This window comes from Puma concolor, chromosome D4, assembly GCF_028749965.1.
Source record: "Puma concolor isolate L17-30 chromosome D4, mPumCon1.1.hap2, whole genome shotgun sequence".
Classification (NCBI taxonomy): Eukaryota; Metazoa; Chordata; class Mammalia; order Carnivora; family Felidae; genus Puma; species Puma concolor.
In genome coordinates, this window is record NC_141679.1 from 56,843,719 (window position 1) to 56,867,324 (window position 23,606).

Sequence of the window (23,606 nt, forward strand, 5' to 3'; positions counted from 1 at the left end):
CAACTGAGCCACCCAGGCGCCCCAGAGCATGCAACTCCTGATCTTGAGGTCATGAGTTAAAGCCCCATGTTGGGTAGAGAGTTTACTTAAAAATAAAACTAAATTAAATTTTAAAAAATGTGAGCTGTGGTTAAGAGTTGCCAAGAATGCACATGCTGGGGGTGCCTGACTGGCTCAGTTGGTACAGCATGTGACTCTCAATCTCAGGGTCCTGAGTTCAAGCCCCACAGTGGGCATAAAGTCTACTTTGAAAAAAAACATGCACATGCTGAACACTTTTTTAGACTCTTCAAGCAGAGAACAAAAATCTCAAGAGCTTTACTTGGATAAATGAAAAAGGCATAAGGAGGGGTGCCTGGGTGGGCTCAGTCAGTTGTGCATCCAACTGCAGCTCAAGGTCATGATCTCACAGCTGGAGAATTTGAGCCCTGCATCAGGATCAGTGCTGTCAGTGCAGACCCTGCTAAGATCCTCTGTCCCCCTCTCTCTGACCCTCCCCTGCTTGCACTCTCTCAAAAATAAATAAAACATTTTTAAAAATTAAAAACAAAAAAGAAGGGCATAAGGAACACGTTCTAGGTGGGTGTGGTGGCCATAGTTTTTAAAAAGTAATTACAGCAGCGCTTGACTAGCTCAGTCAATAGAACATGTGACTCTTGAGCTCTGGGTTGTAACTTTGTAAGTTTGAGCCCCATGTGGGTGTAGAGATTATTTAAAAACAAAATATATTTAAAAAAAAAAAAAGTAACTCAATATAAACTTAATAATGGATAAACCAAAACCTACCTCATTTTGTTAAGATGTTTAGGAACTCTATCCATATTTATTTTAAATAAAATAAACCTGCCTGTTTAGAAAAAGAAAAAAAGCCTGACTCACTTGTACATGGACTTCATAGTATCAAATAATACTTTTTTTATAATGATTAAATAATAATAATTAATGATTTATTTCTATTATAAAAAATACAGTGAAGGGGTGCCTGGGTGACTCAGTTGGTTAAGCGTCTGACCCTTGATTTTGGCTGTCACCGTCTCACAGTTAGTTGGATGAGTCCTGTGTCAGGCTCAGTGCTGACAGCGTGGAACCTGCTTAGGACTCTTGCTCTCCCTCCTCTCCTTCTACCCCTCTTCCCTTTTGCTCTCTCTCTCTCTCTCAAAATAACTAAATAAACAAACCAAAAAAATACGGTGAAGAGGAAAATAAAATGTGGCTTTGGGTAGCTTTTACAGTAGCTGAAAACATTTGTGTGTTCACAGCCTTTTTAAAAGAAAAGTATTCAGGGGCGCCTGGGTGGTGCAGTCGGTTAAGCGTCCGACTTCAGCCAGGTCACGATCTCGCGGTCCGTGAGTTCGAGCCCCGCGTCAGGCTCTGGGCTGATGGCTCAGAGCCTGGAGCCTGTTTCCGATTCTGTGTCTCCCTCTCTCTCTGCCCCTCCCCCGTTCATGCTCTGTCTCTCTCTGTCCCAAAAATAAATAAACGTTGAAAAAAAAAATTAAAAAAATAAATAAATAAAAGTATTCAAATTGATTACAGAAAAATTCATGTTCCCAAATTAAAAAAAAAAAAACTCCCCAACAATAAAATTTCAAATTATTTATGCTGAGCAACTCCTGAAACAACTAAGAGCTCATAAGTGCCAGAAATATCCAGATCATTTGTGAGGCAGTTAAAAAAAACACAGCCACAGTAAACAGAACTTAAATGTAATCCTATACAGAACCTGACAAACATAATTTACAAAGTTCTTTAAATGACCATTAAATTTTTTTTAACGTTTATTTATTTCTTCTGAGGGAGACAGAGAGTGAGAAAGGCAGAGAATCCCAAGCAGGCTCCATGCTGTCAACACAGAGCCTGACACGGGTCTCGATTCCCTGAACAGTGAAACCTTCAGACACTTAACTGAGCCACCCAGGTGCCTGAATGACCATTAAATTATCAGTAAATATTTCTGTATGGAAAAACTTTTAAAAAGGCTCCTTTAGCAAGTTACACATATGAAATATGAAAAGATAATATTGTTAAATATGATTCTATTCTATTAAAGTCCTTTAAAAAAATTTTTTAATGTTTATTTATTTTTGAGAGAGAGAGAGAGCACGAGTGAAGGAAGGGCAGAGAGAGAGGGAGACACAGAATCCAAAGCAGGCTCCAGGGTCTGAGCTGTCAGCACAGACCCCAACGTGGGGCTCAAACTCAAGAACCACGAGCTCATGACCTGAGCCGAAGTCAGACAACTCAACTGACTGAGCCACCCAGGCATTCCAGTCCTTTTTTATCTTTTTATTAGAGAAAATGTTCTTAATGAAGTGAAATGGCAGAGAACATATAGTTCTTGAGAAAAAGAAAATAGGGGGGCAGTGAAGCAGGTCATCTTCACCAAGAGAAAAAAAAGTATGGAAGAAGAGAATACAATAAATTAGAGAAGGCAAAGCTATGGAGAACTTTCAGAGTCAAGAATCATGGGGCTAAGTCAGTTATGCTGAAAAACAGTTTGACATTATCTTATGAAGTTGAGTCTTCATATATTATACAACCAAGCAACTCATCTCCTCGGTATATACCCTACGAAACTTCTGCACATGCTTCAGGAGGCACATAGAAATATGTGCATAGCAGCACTCTTCACAAGAACCAAAAGCTGAAAATAACCTGAATGTTTACTGGCTGGAGACTAAATAAATGTGGATACATTCACACAATGGAATATTATACAATAGTGATAAAAGAACAAACTATAACTACACTCAATTTATCAAATCCCAGAAACATCACTTGAAAAGCAAATCCTAGAAAACTATGTTGTTTTTAAGGCTCAAGCAAAACCAGGCAAGTCCAATGTATTATTTAGGCATCTAATCCCAAAATGTAGAATAGTGGTTACCTCAGAGGAGTGAGCAGGGAAATGTGGAACAGGAAGAGAACAAAGGGAGATGATGTGTCAGGTCTAGGAATTGTATTCATTTTGTATTATACTTTATAACCTACATATATGTTTCACACATATTCTTTGGTATGCACCACACTGCATTTCTATACGATTTAAAAAAAAAAGGGGGGGGGGGAGTCCTATGGCTAGCCAAGTCAAAAGAGGTCATTTAGTCAACAGCTGATATAATCTAGAATATTTGGCCTATGAAGGATTCCTTCATCCTTCATACCTTGCAGTTTGGCTTGCATAGTGTTTAAAACTTTTTTAGGATTCGTTTCACTATTTAAAAATCAAGAGCAATTAAAAATCCAGTTTCTGTTTTTCTCGAGAATCAAAAGATAGTTACATTGAGCCTACAATAAAATAAGGCAATAACAGACCAAAACGGAGTTGTGCTGCTCTCTTTAGAAGAGCATATACAGCTCACATACTTTCTAATAAATAAACAAACAAAAATAAACATTAGAAGAGCATATACTATCCTATACACCATAGTCTCTCTGCTTCTGGTTCCTTTATGCCAACCAAACAACTTTATTCATTTACATTAACTGGTTAGCCCTGTGGGCGTTTGAGAGCTAGTATGTGGTCCAACATCTTCATTTTATGTGGGAACTAAAGCTAGCTCTGAATAATTGACTTCTCCAATGATCACACAGCTTTCATAGGCTAAACCACCATGGCCTCTTTAAATATCTGTTTTCCCCTCTCTACATACTCAATTGTGTATGTTTTAAATGAATATGCTGTTTCTGAAAGTAAGGGAACTACATCAGAAGGTCAGTAGGCATTAGAGCATATTATATACTCTAATTATTATTATAGAAGTAGTATGAAAATAAAAGAACTAAAATAGCTTCTGATTGCCAAGAAATATTTCTTCATCTAAGTTCCCCTAAAATTGTGACAATGACCACTTTTAAAAATAGATAAAACAGCTTTACTGAGATCTAATTCACACAGCATACAACTCATCCACTTAAAGTGAATTCAATGGCTTTTAGTATGTTCACATACTAAACCGCCAACCTATCTAGCTCTAGGACACACTAACAATGATCACTTTTTAAGGGACCGCTAACAAGGTCACTGGGTCCACCGTACCATTAAGTATACAATACAAACCCAGTATTCTCAAACAATTTTCATTAAAATGTTTCCATACTCCATGTTAGGCATAAGTTCCTTAATTAAGAACATAAGAAATTCAGTATTATCACTGGAAGATTAAGAGGTAGATGATATAATATACACTTTTCCCTCAACAAGGGAGTTAGTTATTTCAAACTCTAGGGGTTATTCTATCTATAGACTAGTGATCTCAACAGAAGACAAGTGTTATTAAACAACTGCTCAAAACAACAGCTGCAAAGGAATGAGAATACATGACACTTAATGGAATTCTTAAGGCTAGATAGAGGTGGATTTTAGGATACGAGTTATGTGAGTTATACCCAAAAGCAGTTTTTGAGAGATTCTGTTTTCACTGGAAAAAGATAAATTTCAAGTTTATGGTTAGATAGCCAATACTTTGCAATTACTGCAATTCCTTTCAAAAGCCCCACTATGAGCTTAAGTTTCTAAGTTTGGTGAAAACCATGGGAATAATCACCTAAAAATAAACATAACAAAATTGTCGAACCCAGTTATCTTAAAACAGTAGAAGTATTATTCTAAATATAGAGGCTTAATTTTTAGTATTTATTTATTTTTGGGAGAAGGCAAGTGGGGAAGGGGCAGAGAGATGGGGACAGAGGATCCAAAGCAGGCTCTGTGCTGACAGGCTGACAGCAGTGAGCCCGATGTGGGGCTCAAACTCACGAACTGCAAGATCACGACTTGAGCTGAAGTTGGCACACTCAACCGAGCCACCTAGATGCCCCTAGAGGCTTAATTTTTAAAGAATTCCCAGCCAATTGCTGGGTTTAAAATCAGGGCTTTAATTTTAAAATCCTGGTCTAATCCAATTGTAAGTTGTCATTTGCAGATTTTTGCCATTTTGCAGTTATAAAATACTTTTGACAAAATATATCTTCATGTGTTTCACTGGAAAAATAATTATTAAATCAGTTTTTTATAAATTACTAAGATGATATAGACTCTTACCCAAGGCTACATCCTTTTGGGAACTGTTGGCACCAGGAATTATTTCTAAAGGAATGATGCTGAGAAAGCAAAGAAAAATTCAAACAATAATTCCATTCACTGGGATCTAAATTATTAATATGTAATTAATTGTGCTACCTGATTCTTCCAAGACTTTTTGTGGTAAGTGGCAATTATCACCATCTTCCTTTTTTAAAATGAAGGAACCAAGGCATAGATCATTAAAAACAACTATATGGATTTATTTCATATGTTGGCTATGCAATTCCATGCCACTAGTTTTAACCAATCAAATCTCAACACAAGAAGGTAACTAACTTAAAAGACTGCTCCTCATTGCTGATGAAACACCTAGAGTTTTTTTGGCCTGAATACTGTACAGCATTATTAAGTGATACTTCTAGAATTCCAGTGTAACTTTAGTTGCAGCAAAAACATTCAGGGATCATTATCAAAATGTTTCCATAATTAAGCATCTGAACTATTTGTCAATAATCAACTCATGACCTCCCCACAAAACTGCCCCTCCACCTTTCTCTTCTTTGGTGAGGGGGGTGGGGGTACGTGAGTGACAGTATCATGAACCAGTGACTCAGAGCTAAACTGGGAAGCATCCTAGATTCCTTTCCTCTCCTTTAATCCCAAATCTAATCAACAGGTCCAGCCAACTTAATAGAGTAAATATTTGTCAAATTTTCCCCCTCTATCCTCATTCCAACCACCACAGCCTTGGTGGTTTGGTCCTAGTATCTTTCACCTAGATAATATAAAGTATATATTGGTCTCTGCCCATAGTTCCTGGCACAGAACTCCTAAGACCCTGGTAAATTCCTAAATGATAAGAGCATTAGGAATATCTTTTGTTCTAATGATGCAACTCTGGGTGGGGGTTGGCCACCCAAAAAATCAAGCCATAAGCTTGACAAAGTTTTCATAAATATACCAAAAGTATGGAGTTCAGTAGGTTTCCAGGTTGGTGAACACATTCACACCAGGAGGGTGACACACCCCAACTCCATAGGCACAGAAACTCCTATGCTCAAGACCCTCACAGACATTGTCTTATGTATCTCTTCTTCTGGCTGTTCATCTACAACCTTTATCATAACCTTTAATAAACTGATAAACTTTTTTTTTGAAGTTTATTTTTATTTATTTTAAGAGAGAGAGAGAGGATGAATCCCAAGCAAGCTCCACACTGTCAGTGGAGAGCCCAATATGGGGCTCCCAACCCAACAAACCGTGAGATCGTGACCTGAGCAGAAATCAAGAGTTGGATGCTTAACCCACTGAGCCACCCAGGCGCCCCCAACTGGTAAACTTAAGTGTTACCCTCAGTTCTGTGAGCCATTCTAGCAAATTGAGTCCATGGAGGGAGTCATGGGAACTTCTGATTTGTAGCCAAATCTGACAGAAGTTGTAGGTAACCTGGGGACCTACTACTTAACAGTTGGCATCTGAAGTGGGGTGTCAGACTGAGCCCTTAACTTGTGGGATCGGATACTATCTCCAAATAGAGTTAGATTGAGTTAAATTATAGGATACCCAGCTGGTGTCACAAAGAATTGCTTGGTGGGGGAAAAGTCCCCACACATTTAGCCAGAAGTGTCAGAAGTGAAGTCTTCTATGAGTGGTAAAGGAGACAGGAGGGAAAGAAATGAGGTTTTTCCTACACAGGAAAAGACATATAGGTAGAAAATGGCATTTTTCCAATACAAATGGTACCTATTTACCTATTATTAGTTTATGCCTATGGAAAAGTCTTCTTGTTCAATAAGATATGAACATCAAAATCCTTGAGACATTAACTGGGGAAGTATACAATGACCACAACACTCATAGTATAAGTGGAACTCTATTGCTCATTTAACAAAATTTGTTGAGGATTTTTTTCTGTACAAATTATGAACAGGTTTGCTGAGCCAGTACAAGAAACTGGATTAATTGATGAATTAATCTGTAAGGGACTGAGAAGACTTCAACCCCTTACTTTACAAACAATAAAATGGCAGCCCAAAGAAACTATTTCTCCTAAACTGGAAGATGAGAGGATCATGCCCTAGTTTGCTCCAAGGACATGCACTAGAACATACAATAACTAAAGATTTACATTAACAACATAAACCAAAAGCTTTTACTGAAATGTTCTGTGGGCAGTACATTGATGTACTATGCTAAGAAAAATGTAATATTTATATAAAGCCCTTGATATAGTGCTTTGCACAGGGTAAATGCTCAATAAATGGCAGCTATCAGTTTCAGCTGTATAGTCCTTGGAAGACTGAACATGTGATGTTTACCTGATATCAATAACCAATTGCTTGGAGCACCTGGGTGGCTCAGTCAGTTAAGTGTCCTACTTTGACTCAGGTCATGATCTCACAATTTGTGGGTTCAAGACCTACATTGGGCTCTGTGCTGACAGCTCAGAGCCTGGAGCCTGCTTCAGATTCTGTGTCTCCCCCTCTGTCTCTCTCAAAAATAAATAAACATTAAAATTTTTTTCAAAAAATAACCAATTGCTTTTAGACAACAACAGACATTTCTCCAAAGAAGACATACAGATAGCCAACAGACACATGAAAAGATGCTCAACATCACTGATCATCAGGGAAATGCAAATCAAAACCACAATGAGCTATCCCCTCACATCTGTTAGAATGGTTAAAATCAAAAACACAAGAAACAAGTGTTGGCAAAGATGTGGAGTAAAAGGAATCCTTGTGCACTGTTGGTAGGAATGCAAACCGGTACAACTACAGTGAAAAAGATTATGAAGCTTCTTCAAAACATTAAAAAGAATTACCATATGATCCAGTATTTCTACTACTGGGTACTTACCCAAAAAATATGAAAACACTAATTCAAAAATACATATGCACCCCTAGGTTTACTGCAACATTACTTATTGCAGCATTTTTTTATTATTGCAGCATCATTTACAGTAGTCAAGCAGCCCAAGTGTCCATTGACAGATGAACAGATAAAGAAGATGAGGCACACACATACACACATATATATAATGAAATATTAGCCATCGAAAAGAATGAAAACTTGGGGCATCTGGGTGGCTCCATCAGTTGAGCGTCCAACTTCAGCTCGGGCCATGATCTCACGGTTTGAACGCTGTGTTGAGCCTCATGTCAGGCTCTGTGCTGACAGCTCAGAGCCTGTAGCCTGCTTCAGATTCTGTGTTTCCCTCTCTCTCTGTCCCTTCCCTGCTCATGCTCTCTCTCGCAAAAATAAATAAACATTTAAAAAAAATTAAAAATAAAGAACTACTAGAACTGATAAAGAAAAAGAAATCTTGCCATCTGAAGCAACATGGATGGATCCCGAGGATAAAAAGCTAAGTGAAATAAGTCAATCAGAGAAAGAGAAATACCATATGACTTCACCCATATGTGGAATTTAAGAAACAAAACAAATGAAGAAAAAAAAAAGCAACAAACCAAAAAAACAGATTCTTAACTATAGAGAACTGATGGTTACCAGAGGGGAAGTAGGTGGGGAGATGGGGGAAATAGGTGAAGGGGATTAAGAATAACTTACCACAGGGGCACCTGGGTGGCTCACTTCATTTCAGTTTAGGTCATGATCTCACAGTCCAGGGATTGAGCCCCACATGAGGCTCTGCACTGGAGCATGGAGCCTGCTTGGGATTCTCCCCCCTCCCTCTCTCTCTGTCTCTCCCCCGTTCACGCTTACTCTCGCTCAAAATAAACATACATTTTTAAAGAATAAACTCTTTAAAAAAAAGAGTACACTTATGATGAGCACTGAGTAATGTACAGTATTATTGAATTAATATACTGTACATCTGAAACTAATATAACAATGTTAACTATACTGGAATTAAAAAAACAAACAGCTGCTTGACTAACTTGATAGACTAGAATCCCTGTGGCTCTACTAATTCAACACTTTTTGAATTAGTAGGGCTAACTGAAAGGGCTAACTGGCTTGTAAAACCAGCTACAGTGAGTAGAGACAGAGCCAACGCCAAACCCTGAATCCCCTGTTTGGTTTCCATTACATGTCACAGATCTGCAATTTAGCTATACAGTTATGTTCAAACTTTTATAAGAGGATAATAATAGCACTGTTACTATACCTGACTTTTTCAATCTTTTTATTAAAACCATCACTGAGCTATGAATTTGACATGAGAATCATCAACAATCCGGACTGGCAATATTATAGTCTTAGGAGTCGACAAAACAACGGTCTTTTTTTTTTTTTTTTTTTAACCTTTATTTATTTTGAGAGAGAGAGTGTAAGCAGGGGAAGGACAGAGAGAGCGGGAGAAAAAGAACCCCAAATAGGCTCTGTGCTGTTGGCACAGAGCCCTGATGCGGGACTCAATCCCACAAACTCAAAGATTACAACCTGAGTCGAAACCAAGAGTCAAATGCTTAACCGACTGAGCCACCCAGGTGCCCCCAAACAACAGTCTTGGTAAAGCAATTCTATCATGGCCACCTGATGATTGGATAGCTACAAGAGCAGCTGTTATATGCACCTGAAGCATAGTCTCTCACTACATGTAGTTTACATGTAGTCTCTCACTACAAGTAAAATACAAAGGAGAAAATGCTTTAAAACAGTTTCCAAAGCACTCTTAAAATGTGACAATAGCTGCAGGTCACTAAGAAACTGAGACACTCTTGCCATACAGTAATTTGTTTTAAGCAAAGACTCACAAGGAGTTTAATAAAAGCATTGGGAGAACAAGACTAAAAGCCACAGTGCCAGAGTTGTAGCAAGAATTAAAAAAAAAAAAAAAAGATGTTCCCTTTCACAAACAGTGGAAAGGCCAACGTGGACTTTCAGGTCCTTCTAATGTGAATTAGGGTGCACTCCCTCTACTCTCGTAAAAATAGAAAATAACCTCCAAACGCGAGGGAAAACGGCACAGGGCACAGAGGGGAATCCAATCTATTTGTGGTGAATTAAATTCAACTCAACAAATAATTCCTGAAAACTCTACTGTGTGTAAGACATTGTGAATGAAAGATGCTTGTTCTGCCTCAAAGAACTCTAAACGGGAGGAAGGAGGAGAATGAGGTTCACGGAAGTACACAAATAACCCAACGCCTAATACAAGTGCCTTCTAAGAAAGGTTCCAGTTAGGGCTACAGGTTCAAAGGCAAGATTTCGAGACTCAGACAAGGCTTCATGGGAGAAGTAGCGCTCGAGATAGTCACAGAAAAAAAAGGCGGAGATTTTGGGATGAAGAAAAGAGCAGATGAGCGTTCAAACAACCATGAGAGGCCAAATCCCAGTTTCCTTGCAACCGCCGCCTCCTCACGCGTTCAGCGGGCGTCCTGAGTGCCATCCTCCGGGGGGCAGAGGCCTACCCCTCGCCTCCCCGGTCGTCCCCCCGCCATTTCTCACCTCAGAGACTTCCAAGTTCCCCCTCGGTCAACCCTGTCTGAGGACAGAAGACAACACCGACAGGAGAGAGCCCGAAAGCCGGCGGGGTGCTGTCAACTCACCGGCTTTTGCTGCTCCGGCCAGGCCGCATCGCCATGGTAACGCCGCCAACCCCGCGTTCGAACGCCCGCGCCGGCGCCCGCGCGCCGACAGGGCCGCACCATCTACCAATGGGCATTGCGGAACTCGTTGACGTTAGAGCCCTTTTCCTCTAGAAGACCAATCAGTGAACGGAGGAAGCAGCGGGCGTAACCCTCACTTTGCGTCTTTCAACCAACCATACAGCTTGAGTGAAGATCTCGCGACGTTCTAAGTGAAAGAAAGGCATTTTTGAGGCGGGTGGAGGAGACTTCTCCCTATACTGTTGGTCGCTCTAAGCGCAACCGAACCCTCCGGATTGGTCGACGTACTCCCCCTTTCCGTTCAAGGCCCGCCTCCTGCCTCCCTCGGCCTTGGGTGAGTAGTCTTAAGGAACGGCCTCTGTGTTGAATTCTGTGCTAAGGTACTGAGGTTTGACCGATGAGAATCTGCAGCTGAATAGCTTCCCGTCGGTGCACCGTCAAAGGTGGACGCGCTCTCCCCCAGGCTGGCAGTGAGGCGTGGGCAGGCCAGACCTCCCCCCAACCAACCCCACCCCCTCTGCCGCTCGCAGCACCTCAGTTTTCCTCTGTGCTCAGGAAGAGGGGAGGGTTCAATGGCTCTGAGCCTTGCTGGCCCGCACGCAGGTGACGATGGGGTGGGGCATCGGAATCCCAGAGTTCACATTTAGGGCCCTATGGCAAGAACGCCATACCTTCCCCTCCCTCGGCCTCAGTTTCACTTTGTTGTTGCCCTTTAAACCCTGCCTGCTTTCCAGAAGAGATTTTATATTTTCTAATATGTTTCATCTATTGAATGAATAATATCGTGGCAATTATAGCAGAAGTAAAGAAAGAAAATCGCAGGAGAGTCCCACCACCTAAAACATAACTTCCTTGTTCTTTGTTGTGGTCTGATTTGGGCCCTATGTATTTGTTATTTGTTATTATATGTCTTAAAAAAAAAAAAATATATATATACACACACACACACACACACACACATATACATATATGTATGCACATACAAGAAAACCTTGGATTGGGAGTGTTCTGTAAGAGAAGCAAACGTTTCTAATAAATTTTAACTTGGTAAGTGGACAATGTCTTGCGATGTAAGTAGTACCTGACGCGAAATGTCACATGATCACAACTGAGCCAATAGTTCTTGAAATTTGCTTTGATATACAAGTGCTGTGGATTATAGGCATGTTTCCGGAACGAATTATGCTTGCAAACTAAGGTTTTACTAAACTGACTGCAATCATATAGCCAAATGTAAAACTGTAATACAGAGTCAAGGTTAAGAGCAAGGTTGTTGGGAGTCAGGCAGACCTGCCTTTGAGTCTACCCAGACATAATCTTTACTTTTTTTTCCTCTTGAAAAATCACGGTAAAGGCTCAGAAGGTTGTTGTGAAAATTAAGTGAATTGATGAAAGTAAAGCACTTGGCACGATGCCTGACAAGCAGTAACTACCCCCCCCCCCCAATGGTACCTCTTACCTTCATAATAGAAACAAATAAATATACTAGCCAACAAGGCCAGTAGACTTACTGCGAGCACCCAATTTAGTTCAAAACTTGTCAGAGAAATAACACAAAAAAGGAAACCATTTTTCAAAAGAGTGAATTTCTTCCCAGTTCCTATATTGAAAGGAATTTATCTTGTGGTACTTTATACATAAGGAATATATATGGTGTAGTGAACAGCGTGGTCACCAGCAGTTTTGCTGGAAATATGAAAAGCCATTTCTTGATTCAGCTATCAATAGAAGCTAAGAGCATGCTATTAGATCATAATACAGAAGCTTTCTGATGACCTTTTATGACAACAGGGATAAAAATGACTCCTATATATTCAGTACTTCTGATATGTCTGATCTTATGTATATATTATTTTTAACCCTACTACAACCATGTAAAATAGAGGTTACCCTCATTTTACAGATGAGGAAAGTGAGGCTTAAGGAAGTATTTTGCTTAAAGTAATACAACTGTTGAATTAGGGGGTTAGGTCTTTCTCACTGCAAAGCCAGCCATGCTTTTCCATGTTGTTTCTGACTGAAAGAGGATAAAATGCTTTGAATATCAGATGCACAGGCAGACTTACCCAAGTGGAGGAGGTGGCCTGCAGAGGTACCTATAGTGGAAGCAAAATTTTTTTCCAATAGGAAATTTTCACCTTGGGCAATGAAGAGGTGGGATGAGGTGATCAGATCACTGAACACAATTCCATCTGTTCATTTACCTTGTGGGTAGTCTATAGCACTTCAAATTCATCTTGTCCCAAGCAAATCATTATTTTACATTCTACTCCCTATTCCACTGTCACCCAAACCAAACAATCTCTCTTTCCTCCTCTCTCCCTTGAACAATGAAACATCAAATACTGTTGGTTTTCTTTTCGAGATATTTCTCAAATTCATCCCTTCCTCTCCTTTTTCAGGGTCTCTGCCTTAATTTAACTCTATCATTTGTCACCTGGCCTATTGGTGACAAGCTTGTAACTCGTTGATCTCCCTGCCTTCAATCCTAATTCATTCTCTACCTTCCTTGCTGCCAGAATGTCTTTGTAAAATGTCAATCTGACCATATCACCAACCCTGCCTAAAATCAGTCAAAGGCTTCTCATTGCCTACAGAATATAAACTAAGCTGTTTATCAATGGAATGCCATTTTGTGCTTGAGGGTCTTTGCCCACGCTCCTCTCTGCCTGGAATGCCCCTTGCCTCCACCTTTATTCTGCCTGGTGAATTCCTAGCCATCCTTCAGAATCCTTATGGGGTGCCTCTTTGACCTAAAGATAACCACTCCCTCTTCTTTGCTTCCTTTCCATTTTACACATACCCCAATGATGCACAAAACACACTGGCAACTTGTCTAAGTACCTTCCGATTTCACGAGACTGTGAACCCTTAGAAAGCTGGGGCTTTATAATATTCAGCTCTATATCCACTCTTCAATTCTGTCATACTGCTTGTCAAGTGGGACATACTCAACAGATGTTAGATGAGTAAGTAAATCCCTTCAGGCACTAATATTAGAATTCTCCATGTTTGCTTTCTAGAATTGTACAGCAGATGGCACTAATAGGCCACTTAACAGATCCTCTTTACTTGGAATGATTTTTGTTCCAACCTTGTCTGACTTTGGCCCCATCCTGGAAGCCAATATTCATGCCTTTACAGGTGAAATCTCCTGTTTTCGCCCTCAGCCAAATAGCAAAGATAGCAAGATGACTCAGCAGCTTGGTCTCTGTGAGAAAAGAGAGTGGCAGATGCCCAGGGAAAGGTGCAATTAAGGGAACGTTTTCTTTGTCTCAATTTATTCACAGTAGTTGGGAGCTTCTTGCTTGCTTGCTTGCTTGCTTGCTTTTTGTCACAAGAAAGAGAGAGCTTTATTCACTGATGGGCACCTCATGTCTATTCCATCCTTTGAAAGGGAGGAGGGGAGTTGAAGAATCAGAAAAGACCATTATGATATGGGAAGAGAGGAAAAGCTGAGGAGTTAGAGTTGCTTGTAAGCAGGCAGAACTGGCCTTCCTCCTCACAGCGGAGTGGCCCGGGCAACTTTCCTGGATACCAGCACCCTGCCTAAGTTAGGTGTTTTTGTGCTTGTTCAAGGCTAGCATTAAGGGTATTCCCAACACTTGGTGCTTAGGAACCCCCAGGCTACTGGATATGGTTTTGAACATGTGGTTTTAGGTCCTTACTTCCCAGAGAAAAAGCAGAGGACTCATAGAAAGGCAAAGTAGGGGCCTAAGGCTACACTTTACCTCTCCAGGTCATCCTTGGGCACCAAGATCTTCATCTCTACTCCCTACCCCCCAACTAAAACCTATTCTATGGAAAGGATTCCAGCTGGGCACCTTTAAAATGTATGGGGTGCCTGTGTGGCTCAGTCAGTTAAGCATCACTTCAGCTCAGGTCATGATCTCACAGTTCATGGGTTCGAGCCCTGCATTGGGCTCTGTGCTGACAGCTCAGAGCCTGGAGTTGCTTCAAATTCTGTGTCTCCCTAAGCATTAAAAAATTAAAAAAAAAAAAATTCCCCATATGAATATAGATCAAAAACTGGGCATTTTGGAACTGGGAGTAATTTTATAAATTATTTGCACATCCTCTCTCCAGGCCATTTGTGCCCTAAGCCCTCATCTTTCATGGTAAGCAGAGCTGTATAAGGAGGGAGATATACTTTGGAGTTAGACTTACTTGGATTCAAATCTTGCCTTTGGGCTATGCCTTTGGGCAAGGATTTTCACCTTTTTGAGTCTTAGTTTCCTCATCCAAAACTGGAGACAGTCGTGCTTATCATGAAGATTTGTCTTAAGCATTAGAAAAGATACACGTAAAGAACTTTGCACAGTATAGCTGGCATAATGCAGATGCTTAATTGATAACATGGTGGCATGAAACAGTTTCTGTTAAAGGGATTTAAGATTATAAGGAACAAGTTGAGGATTTGGGGAGCTCTTTCTGTATCTAAAGGTATATTTGTGAGGGCGTTTGGGGTTGAGCTATGCTTGCAATAGCACTCTGATTAATTTGATGAAAACATTGGAACACAATACATCAGTACAGCCATTTATCTGTGAATTATTTTTTGGCACCTAGGTTCTGAACCTCCTGAGCTGTAAGGGAAATGTATATAGAGAGAAAGGCAAGAACACTTTTCCTTAGCTTCTGGAACCTTCTGATGACATTGAGGATTTTTTTATTCAGGTTTTTTTTAACCACCTAAGGCACTTTGCCACTTTTCTGAAGTGTGAATTGCCTGCTGTCAGCTTGGAGTTCTCATCTCTGCAATCCTGGCTGCAAGCACATTTGCATATTGGATGCTGTGTTCTTTAACCCCCTGAGGTTTGAATCTACTTGGAGTCTGGTGTGTGTGTGTGTGTGTGTGTGTGTGTGTGTGTGTGTGTGTGTATCTTTCTCTATAAGCTGACAACTTTCAAACCCCAGGACAGTTTCCCTTCATGGTCTCCAGAAAAACAGAAAATGTACAACAATGGCTCCATTGATTTTTATGTAAATGGCACTCTTCAGGAAAACACTGGGCTGTTTCCCAAAATCCCAGAACATACCCTGAGCATTTGTTTGAGTGGGATGTGGGGAGAGTGTTCTGTTGAGTCAATGAACATCTGTTGAAAGCTGCTGTGCTGGGTCCCAAGGAAACAGAGTGCATAGTCCGGCTCTTCCCTGCCAAAGGTACAGACTGAGATTTACCAGACTAGATATTGTGCTTGTGGTGGCTTTGTTCTGTGTCCACTTAGCTAAACTGGAACTGTGTTTCCCAGGATTCCCTTCCTACATGGTTCCAAGTTAGGGTCAACCTCAAGAAAATTTTGTGCGAGATTTGGAAAGCTTAAGTGAAGTAGCAACAGTACGCTGTGAAGGACAGAGCAGGATACCAAGCATGTGGCAGTACTTACCTTTTGACACTGATCTGCTGGTTCACCTTGTTGGTGCAGGATATAGCACTCAGGCCGGCAGCTCCCCAACTCCTGCTGAATGTCCTCCTTCAGTTACTCCGAGTGCTCGGCCAGATTTCCATTCAGCTCTATGACAAAGGGCTCCAGCTCCTCCTATAAGTTCATGAGCTTGGAAATGGTGAAAGAAGTCACAGGTTTCATTTGTCCTCAAGAGTTCTACTTGTCTTCATAGGATCTGGTTTGTTTTCATAAGTTCCAGTTTTCCTTGCTCTCCTCCACTTCACATCCAGCTCTCCTTCCCAACTGCTGGCCTTGCTTACATATAGAGACTTCAGGCACAACACCAGATGCAGAGGTGACAGAGTTGCTTGGATTTCTCCATCAACTTCCATAACTGCACAAGATGTAATCCCTACACTAAATCCTTAATTTCCTCATAGTGTTCTGTTTCTCTGATCAAACGCTACAGAAGTTTATTCAAACCATGTTAAAAGCCCAGAAGATGGAATGATTAGAAGCCAGAAGGCTTCACAGAAGAAGTGACACTGAGCTGCTTCTGAAAGCATGAGTAGGAAGCATGTATGGGGAAGGAGAGAGAAATTCTAGAGAACAGCTGGCTCAAGCCAAGCAATTGAAAAGGTAAATAGGAGCTTTGCCTTTCTAGAACAACTGTCCTCTCCACAGGTCAATAGGATAGGTAGAAAGTGAACATCTGATCCTAGCTCTTCTGGTCCCATTAAGATGAACCATTGGTTGGTCTGGTTCTTAGATGTGGTCACCCTTACACATTGGTGTCCACTAAGATACATTTTTCTAAGGTGTGCCCTTGTCGCTACCCTAAGCCACTTCCCCATGGGAAAATATTGGCCTGCCCCCCTCTTTCCAGTGTCTCCACATGGCCACACCAGGCCTGTCTGTCTTGCCCCCACCCCCATACAGGCAGTGTTGTTTTCCCCATGATGCATTGGTGATGGCAGTGATGTAGAGCAATGCTCTGGGGCTTCTGTCCAAGGCAGGGCACTGCCCTCTAGTCTTGGATCCCTAAGCTTATCTAGGGGTCCAACATTCATTCCATGGGACTCAACCCAAGACAGGAACAAGGTGCCCTTCACCAGTAACTTGCTACTACTTTATAAGCATCTTTATAGGAGGGCATGGTATCTGGTACCTGTTTCTGCCTAAGCCTGGAACCACTAATTTGAAACCTCTGTTCACCAGTACGGTGGCAACAGGGTGCTTCTTTCTGGTTTCCAAAATGGGGAAGGTTTTTGGCATAAATAGGGAGAGCAGGGAAATAGAACATAATGTTTTAAAAAGCCTGCTACCAGTTTACATGTAAATTTTAAAACTCAAACGGGATAGCATTATACAGTCTATTCTGAATCATACATTTTTCACTTAATATGTCCAAAAATATTTTTTTTTTTTTTAGTTTATTTATTTTGAGAGAGAGAGTGAGCGAGCTCATGAGGATGAGAGTTGGGAAGGGGCAGAGAGAGAGGAGAATCCCAAGCAGGCTCCACAATATGAGTACAGAGCCCAATGCAGGGCTCGAACCCAGGAACCATGAGATCATGACCTGAGCCGAAATCAAGAGTCAGAGGCTTAACCAACTGAGCCACCCATGCGTCCCTGTCTGAAAATCCTCTTAAAAGCAGCACATTTGGCTCTACCTCGTTTTTTTAAAAGGCTCCATAATATTCCATTGTACAGATATACTATACTTTATTTAACCTTCCCATATTGATGGATATTTGTTTCTGCCTTTTTTTCCTTTTTGATATCGCAAACAAGGTTGTGATGAACATCCTTATGTGTATATCTTAAACATGTATTTGTGTATGTCAGAGTGCCTAGAATGGAATTGCTAGGTGTAAGGGGATGTGCATTTTATGCTTTGATAATTATTACCAAATTGCCCTCCTAAGGGGACATGCTAATTTTCTCTCCTACCAACAGTATATGAGAGCACAGACCATTTCAAAAACCCCATTTGAGGGGCACTTAGCTGGCTCAATCAATAGAGCATGCAACTCTCGATCTCAGGATTGTAAGTTCAAGCCCCACAATGGGTATAGAAATTACTTAAAAATAAAGTCTTAAGGGGTGCCTGGGTGGCTCAGTTGGTTAAGCTCCAACTTCAGCTCCGGTCATGATCTCGTGGCTTGTGAGTTCAAGCCCCATGTCAGGCTCTGTGCTGATAGCCTGGAGCCTGCTTTGGATTCTGTGTGTGTGTGTGTGTGTGTGTGTGTGTGTGTGTGTGTGTGTGTGTGTGTGTATCTGCCCCTCGCCCACTTATGCTTTCTTTCTCTCTCAAAAATAAACAAACATTAAAAAAAAATTTTTTAAGCCTTAAAAAAACCCACTTGAATTATTTCCAATTCTTAAAAATTCATTATAGGTTTAGAAATATTTGGAAAAGATCACAGTGTTGGGTGGATTTGGTTTTTTGGTAAGCCATGTGTTGACAATTCTGAGAATTATCCTGGAAAGAGTTTCAGTTTGGGTCTGATTTGTGTGCCTTTGACAGATGCAGGCTTATCTTGATTGAGTACCAGCAAGGGGGCTGAGGAGGCCATCACCTCCTGCTCCAGCTCTCTGCATCAGCTCTGCTGTCCAACATACCAGCTCCTTCTTTGGCTCTGGAATCTTGCAGATGAGGCCCTGCTGACTTGGGTCTTTTCCTGCCTGGGTCACTCTCCCAGGCCTTTGCTGCATTTAAGATATCTGATTTTCTTTTTGTTCTGCCATCCCACCTCAGGACCTTTATTCATGCTGTCCACTTCTCCTGGAACACACTTCTTCTCTTCATTCCCATTGCCAACTTACCTTTCACTCGTCCTTCTCTACTCAACATCCCTTCTTCCAAGGAAGCCTTCCTTGATCCCTCAGACAAAGTCAGGTTACCCATTACACATTTTTCCCTTGTAGCACATACCTTATTGGCAATTATTTTTTAGTTTGCTTAATTATTTGATTAAAATCTGTCTCTCCCACTAGAATATAAACTGCATGAGAGCAAAGGCCTAGCATGTACTTAGTACATGGTAGCTACTCAATATTGTTGACTGAACAAATGACAAATTTTCTTTAGAAAGGCCTTACATAAGTGATCTTCCATATATTTTGTTACCTTGATAACCTGTCCCCCTTCAGATGAGTTGTTTTTTCACTTCTGCAGGTATTTCTATTCTTCTCCCTTCCTCTCTTTTGTTGTTGTTGTTCTTGTTGTTGACATTCTTTTCTGAAATGGAAAGAAAAGTAACTAAAATGGAAAAGGCTAAAAAATTGTAGTCTTCACAGAATTGCTGGTTATAAAATTAATAAATATTTTCTGTAAACTTCCAAACAATACAGAAATATAGGGACTGGAAAATTAAAGTCTCCCCATAATCTCATCCTCCAGGAAATACTATTAATGATGTGTATCCTTCCAAACATTTTCCTATGCATATTGAAATCTTTTGAATGCTTATTACATGCCTGGCACTGTGCTAAAGCACTTTACAAAAGTTAAGTCACAGCAACCCTCACAGCAACCCCTTGAGGTAGAACTGTTATTAAATTTTTTTTTAACGTTTATTGTTTTGAAAGACAGAACATGAATGGGGTAGGGGCAGAGAGAGAGACACACACACACAGAATCTGAAGCAGGCTCCAGGTTCTGAGCTTTCAGCATAGAACCCAACCCAGGGCTCGAACCTACAAACCATATGAGGTCATGACCTGAGCCAAAGTCTGCTGCTTAACTGACTGAGCCACCCAGGTGCCCCTGAGGTAGAACTGTTACTATCCTGTCTTAGATAGAGCTGAGGAAAATGAGACTTAGGAGCTAATCACATAGTGAATAAGTAGTAAAGTCAAAACTTGAACTCACGCTGCAGATTCACACTCTTGACCATTATACTAGCTTGCTTTTGATGGGGTAGGAAAGAGATTTTCTACTGTGTGTGCCTTTTTGTACTTAGAATTATGAACCACATGAACGTGTAACATTCTAAAACCTGGATTAAAGACTAAAAATATCAATAACAAAAAGCTTTTTAGTACCCCAAGCTACCTTCCCTGAATGACTCCTCAAGCCATCTGAAACTACATTGCTGGGGTCTCTGCCCCACAGACTCAGGCTGGAGGCCGAAAGGAAATGGGACCATGGGTTTGATGAGAATGTTCCTCATCTCTTCCATTCACAGCATCTCTCCAGTTTCAGTGGGTTTGCTTCTGAGGACCTCCAGTCTCTTAATGCACACACACCAGCCCCAGCCCCTGTGTCTTAACAGGGAGTCCTGGAGGAGTTGGGATAGAGCTTCCCTGACAGGGTAGGGGCCAGGGTCCTACCATCACACACAAATCAGCCTCTGATTCCTGGTTTCTCCCATCTTGTCTTCGGTATGCTGCCTTTTTCTGTAGCTGATGAGGTCACTGTTAGCTGGTCTGTGCTATTCCCCAGCACCAGAATGCTGCCCCCAGGGTAGATCTTCCTGTTTTGTGTAACTTCCCAGGGTCTCACATCTTCTTCCTTAAGTCCTCAGATAGACCATGGCCCTCAGAGCATGTGGCTTGATCATTTTCCGAAGACGCCTCATTCCCAAGGTGGACAACCCTGCGATTGAGTTTCTACTGCTGCAGGCATCAGATGGCATTCATCACTGGACTCCTCCCAAAGGTGCAAGGCAGAGGGGCTGGCTCTCGGGAAAATGCTGAGTGTTGCTCAGAAAGCCACCCTGCCAGGCCCTCCACAAAGCTTATATTTCAGTGACTGTGCAGCAGGAGGGGAGATGGGGGCAGGAGCCCTTGATCCTTTCTACATACATGGTCTCCATGCCAGGCCAGAGCAGAGCTGGAAATAGAACTTTGTGATTGAATCCCAGGGCAGAAGCAGCACCGGTTTTCTGTGTGTGACTCACATTCACTGGAGTGCCAGTCTCTGTGGTGAATGCCTGGGTAGGAGAAAAGGCACTGGGCTGGGAATTGGGGGCCTTGGGATCAAATCATTACCGGGTTACAGGTCAGGAGCCGAGAGTGAACAGCCTCCAGATAGAAGGGAGCAGGAACTTTAAAGGGGAGTGCCAGGGGGAGGGGTGAACAAGGATCCAGGTTGGAGGAAAATAAGGAAATGGGAACAGGAAATAAACTTTGCACTTTTGCATTTCACTAAGGAGAAATAAGGTGAAAGAGAGGGACAAAAGTGTCACAAACTCTATGAATAGAAATCTTCACACTTGTCTCCTGATCACCAATGTCATACTGCATAGTACCTCTCACTGAAAGATTTCAAAGGAACTCTCCAAATTTTGTCCCGCCTGGGCCTGAAGAAGTCACCCTGTTAACACTCATGGGTAGAATGCAGCACAGACACTATTGGGAAGGGCGTGTTCAGAGACTCCCCACACTTCTGAGGGCAGGTGGGAATCAGGGTCACCTCTTACCACCAACATCCCTCTCACCTTCCTCCCCCAATGCAGTACCTACCTGGCTTTGTGCACATAGCTACATAAAGTGCTATAGAGGGAAGATTCCCAGAAGCCATGAGCTAGATTGGTTTTTTAAGCCCCGACTCCTGGTTGCTTTCTGTGGGAGCTGTGCAGCAACGGCTGACTCAGGGCACTGCTGGGAGAGCCCCTGGGAAGGAGGAGGGCTAGGAGGTCGCCTTGTCTCTGAACCAAGAAGGGAACAGCTAACAATTCCTGTTCCCCATGAGCTCCTGAACCAGGAGGCCCCCAGCAACTTGCTGGAACCATGTGTTGACAGAGGCTGCCAGACCCCTCCCTGTCCTTCCTGGCCCCTCTGGGCAAGCTGAGAATTTGCAAGGAGGGCCTAGAGGCAAAACTGAGGGCTGCTCCCAGTCTGCAGAGCTTCAGGCTCTCCTACAGCAGTTTCTTGGCAGCTGTCTGGTTGGGTTTGAATCTTGCCAGCAAATTTTCTTAGAACTGGCTCTCAGCTTGTCCTTAGTCTAAGTTCCCATCAGGACTTTCCCTATGAAACTGGAATCTGGCCTTGCTCAGAAAGATGAAAACAATTTGGAAAAGCCTTGATAGCTACTTGGAAACAGCTGCCAGTGCTGCAGTGCAGGGTTTGGAGCCTGTCTGTTGGCCCTGGGACTTCAGGGACCAACTGAGACAGTGTTGAGTCCTCACTGTGGATTGTAGGCAAAGTGCTCCCTCTTCAGCCAGCTCTCACCTGCCAAGAAGAGACTGCTGTTCCTTCGGAAAATCAATTTAAGGTCTCCAAGGGAAAAGTCTCCCTGAGAACTTGAGATGAGGAGAGCTCCAAAGAATAAGAAAGCAGAGGTCTGAGGAAGGCCATCTCTCTCACCACTGAAGAGCAGTCTTCTAGATCAGACTTGTTAAACCCATGGTCTTAACTCTCTGCAGAGAAGATACGGTGGGGAGGAGGAATTGCCCAGACACTACCTGTTCTGTACCCTATTCCTAGGCATGTTAGGATGTTGCCAATCTGTAGACCCCCTTTAGCCTAGCAACATCTAAAAAAGTCACCGAAGGGACACCTGGGTGGCTCAGTCGGTTAAGCATCCGACTTTGGCTCGGGTCATGATCTCACAGTTTGTGGGTTTGAGCCCCACGTCGGGCTCTGTGCTGACAGTTCAGAGCCTGGAGCCTGTTTCAGATTCTGTGTCTCCCTCTCTCTCTGCCCCTCCCCTGTTCATGCTCTGTCTCAAAAATAAATAAACATTAAAAAAAAATTTTTTTTAATTTAAAAAGTCACCGAAGACCCCCTATCTTTAAATCATCTGACCTGAAAATTCCACCTTTGTTGAAGATTATCTCTTCCTCTTTTTTCCTAACCAGGCCATGTGGAATCAGGAGAAAATGACTTAGAAGCAGCCTTGCGGGAGACTCAGGAGGAAGCAGGCATAGAAGCAGACCAGCTGACCATCATTGAGGGGTTCAGGAGGGAGCTCAATTATGTGGCCAGAGAGAAGCCTAAAACAGTCATCTACTGGCTGGCGGAGGTAAAGGACTGCAATGTGGAGATCCGCCTCTCCCACGAGCACCAAGCCTACCGCTGGCTGGGGCTGGATGAGGCCTGCCAGTTGGCTCAGTTCAAAGAGATGAAGGCAGCGCTCCAAGAAGGACACCAGTTTCTCTGCTCCACAGCCTCATGAGCTGACCAGAGCACAGTCACTTACCTCTGTAGGATCCCTGAGGGCCTTTCAAGATGAACCATTGTCAACTCCGGGGAAGGATTGTGTTGGTCTTTGGCTCATCATAGCAAAGAGCAGATGGGTTAGTAAAATCAGCTGAGGACTCTCAGAGGAACGCAAACAAAAATCTCAGCTGGGTGGAAAGGAAGGCAAACGAGGAGTTAAAAAGTCTAGGTGTAATAAGTACATCCTTGTAATTTACAAATAAACTTCAGGGAGCTTATCTGCCCATCTAACCTGTTGTCTTTATTTCTTGGACTCTTGCCCTGGTGGGGAGAAAGCTAAAGTGAAATGGAGCTCTGACCTTAGCCAGAGAGAATCCTGTGTCCATGCACTCATACCCCAGAGAAGCTAAGGGAGGAGTCAGGGTGACTCTCCTGCCTCTGGAACTCCACCCGACCAGCGTTCCTGAGACTTTGTGACCTGTAGTTGGACAGGAAATAAAAGTGAGTCGG

General features: G+C 42.2%; 2 protein-coding genes and 1 long non-coding RNA gene across 8 annotated transcripts in view; 1 reads left to right on the top strand and 2 right to left on the bottom strand.

The window, feature by feature from the left end:
* The window catches only part of KIF24 (kinesin family member 24), a 75,401-nt gene extending 64,614 nt beyond the window's left edge, over positions 1–10,787 (bottom strand). For 2 of the 4 annotated variants that reach the window (XM_086683376.1, XM_086683374.1), the window contains exons 1-2: positions 10,540–10,787; positions 5,042–5,100 (exon numbers count right to left, since the gene is read on the bottom strand). In XM_086683376.1, the coding sequence (XP_086539502.1) occupies positions 5,042–5,100; positions 10,540–10,655 (175 nt within the window). In that variant the 5' untranslated portion in view covers positions 10,656–10,787. The remainder of the gene's footprint in view (positions 1–5,041; positions 5,101–10,539) is intronic. The other 2 variants (XM_086683377.1, XM_025913059.2) reach the window with 2 other exon arrangements.
* On the top strand, positions 10,777–23,374 carry NUDT2 (nudix hydrolase 2). Its single transcript, XM_025934804.2, has 3 exons — positions 10,777–10,933; positions 20,512–20,652; positions 22,796–23,374. The coding sequence occupies exons 2-3, from the start codon at positions 20,526–20,528 to the stop codon at positions 23,110–23,112; spliced, it is 444 nt and encodes a 147-aa protein (XP_025790589.1). The 5' UTR covers positions 10,777–10,933; positions 20,512–20,525; the 3' UTR covers positions 23,113–23,374.
* Positions 13,860–22,847, bottom strand: LOC147574893 (uncharacterized). 3 transcript variants are annotated; one of them, XR_015242804.1, is made up of 3 exons: positions 22,743–22,847; positions 15,987–19,230; positions 13,860–13,987 (listed from the first exon to the last, which is right to left on the bottom strand). It is a non-coding gene; the product is annotated as an uncharacterized LOC147574893 (long non-coding RNA). The 3 variants fall into 3 exon arrangements; XR_015242803.1 differs by lacking the exon at positions 22,743–22,847 and adding an exon at positions 20,325–20,517; XR_015242805.1 differs by lacking the exon at positions 22,743–22,847 and having other exon boundaries at positions 15,987–16,154; positions 19,120–20,517.
* Positions 23,375–23,606: the final 232 nt, after the last annotated feature.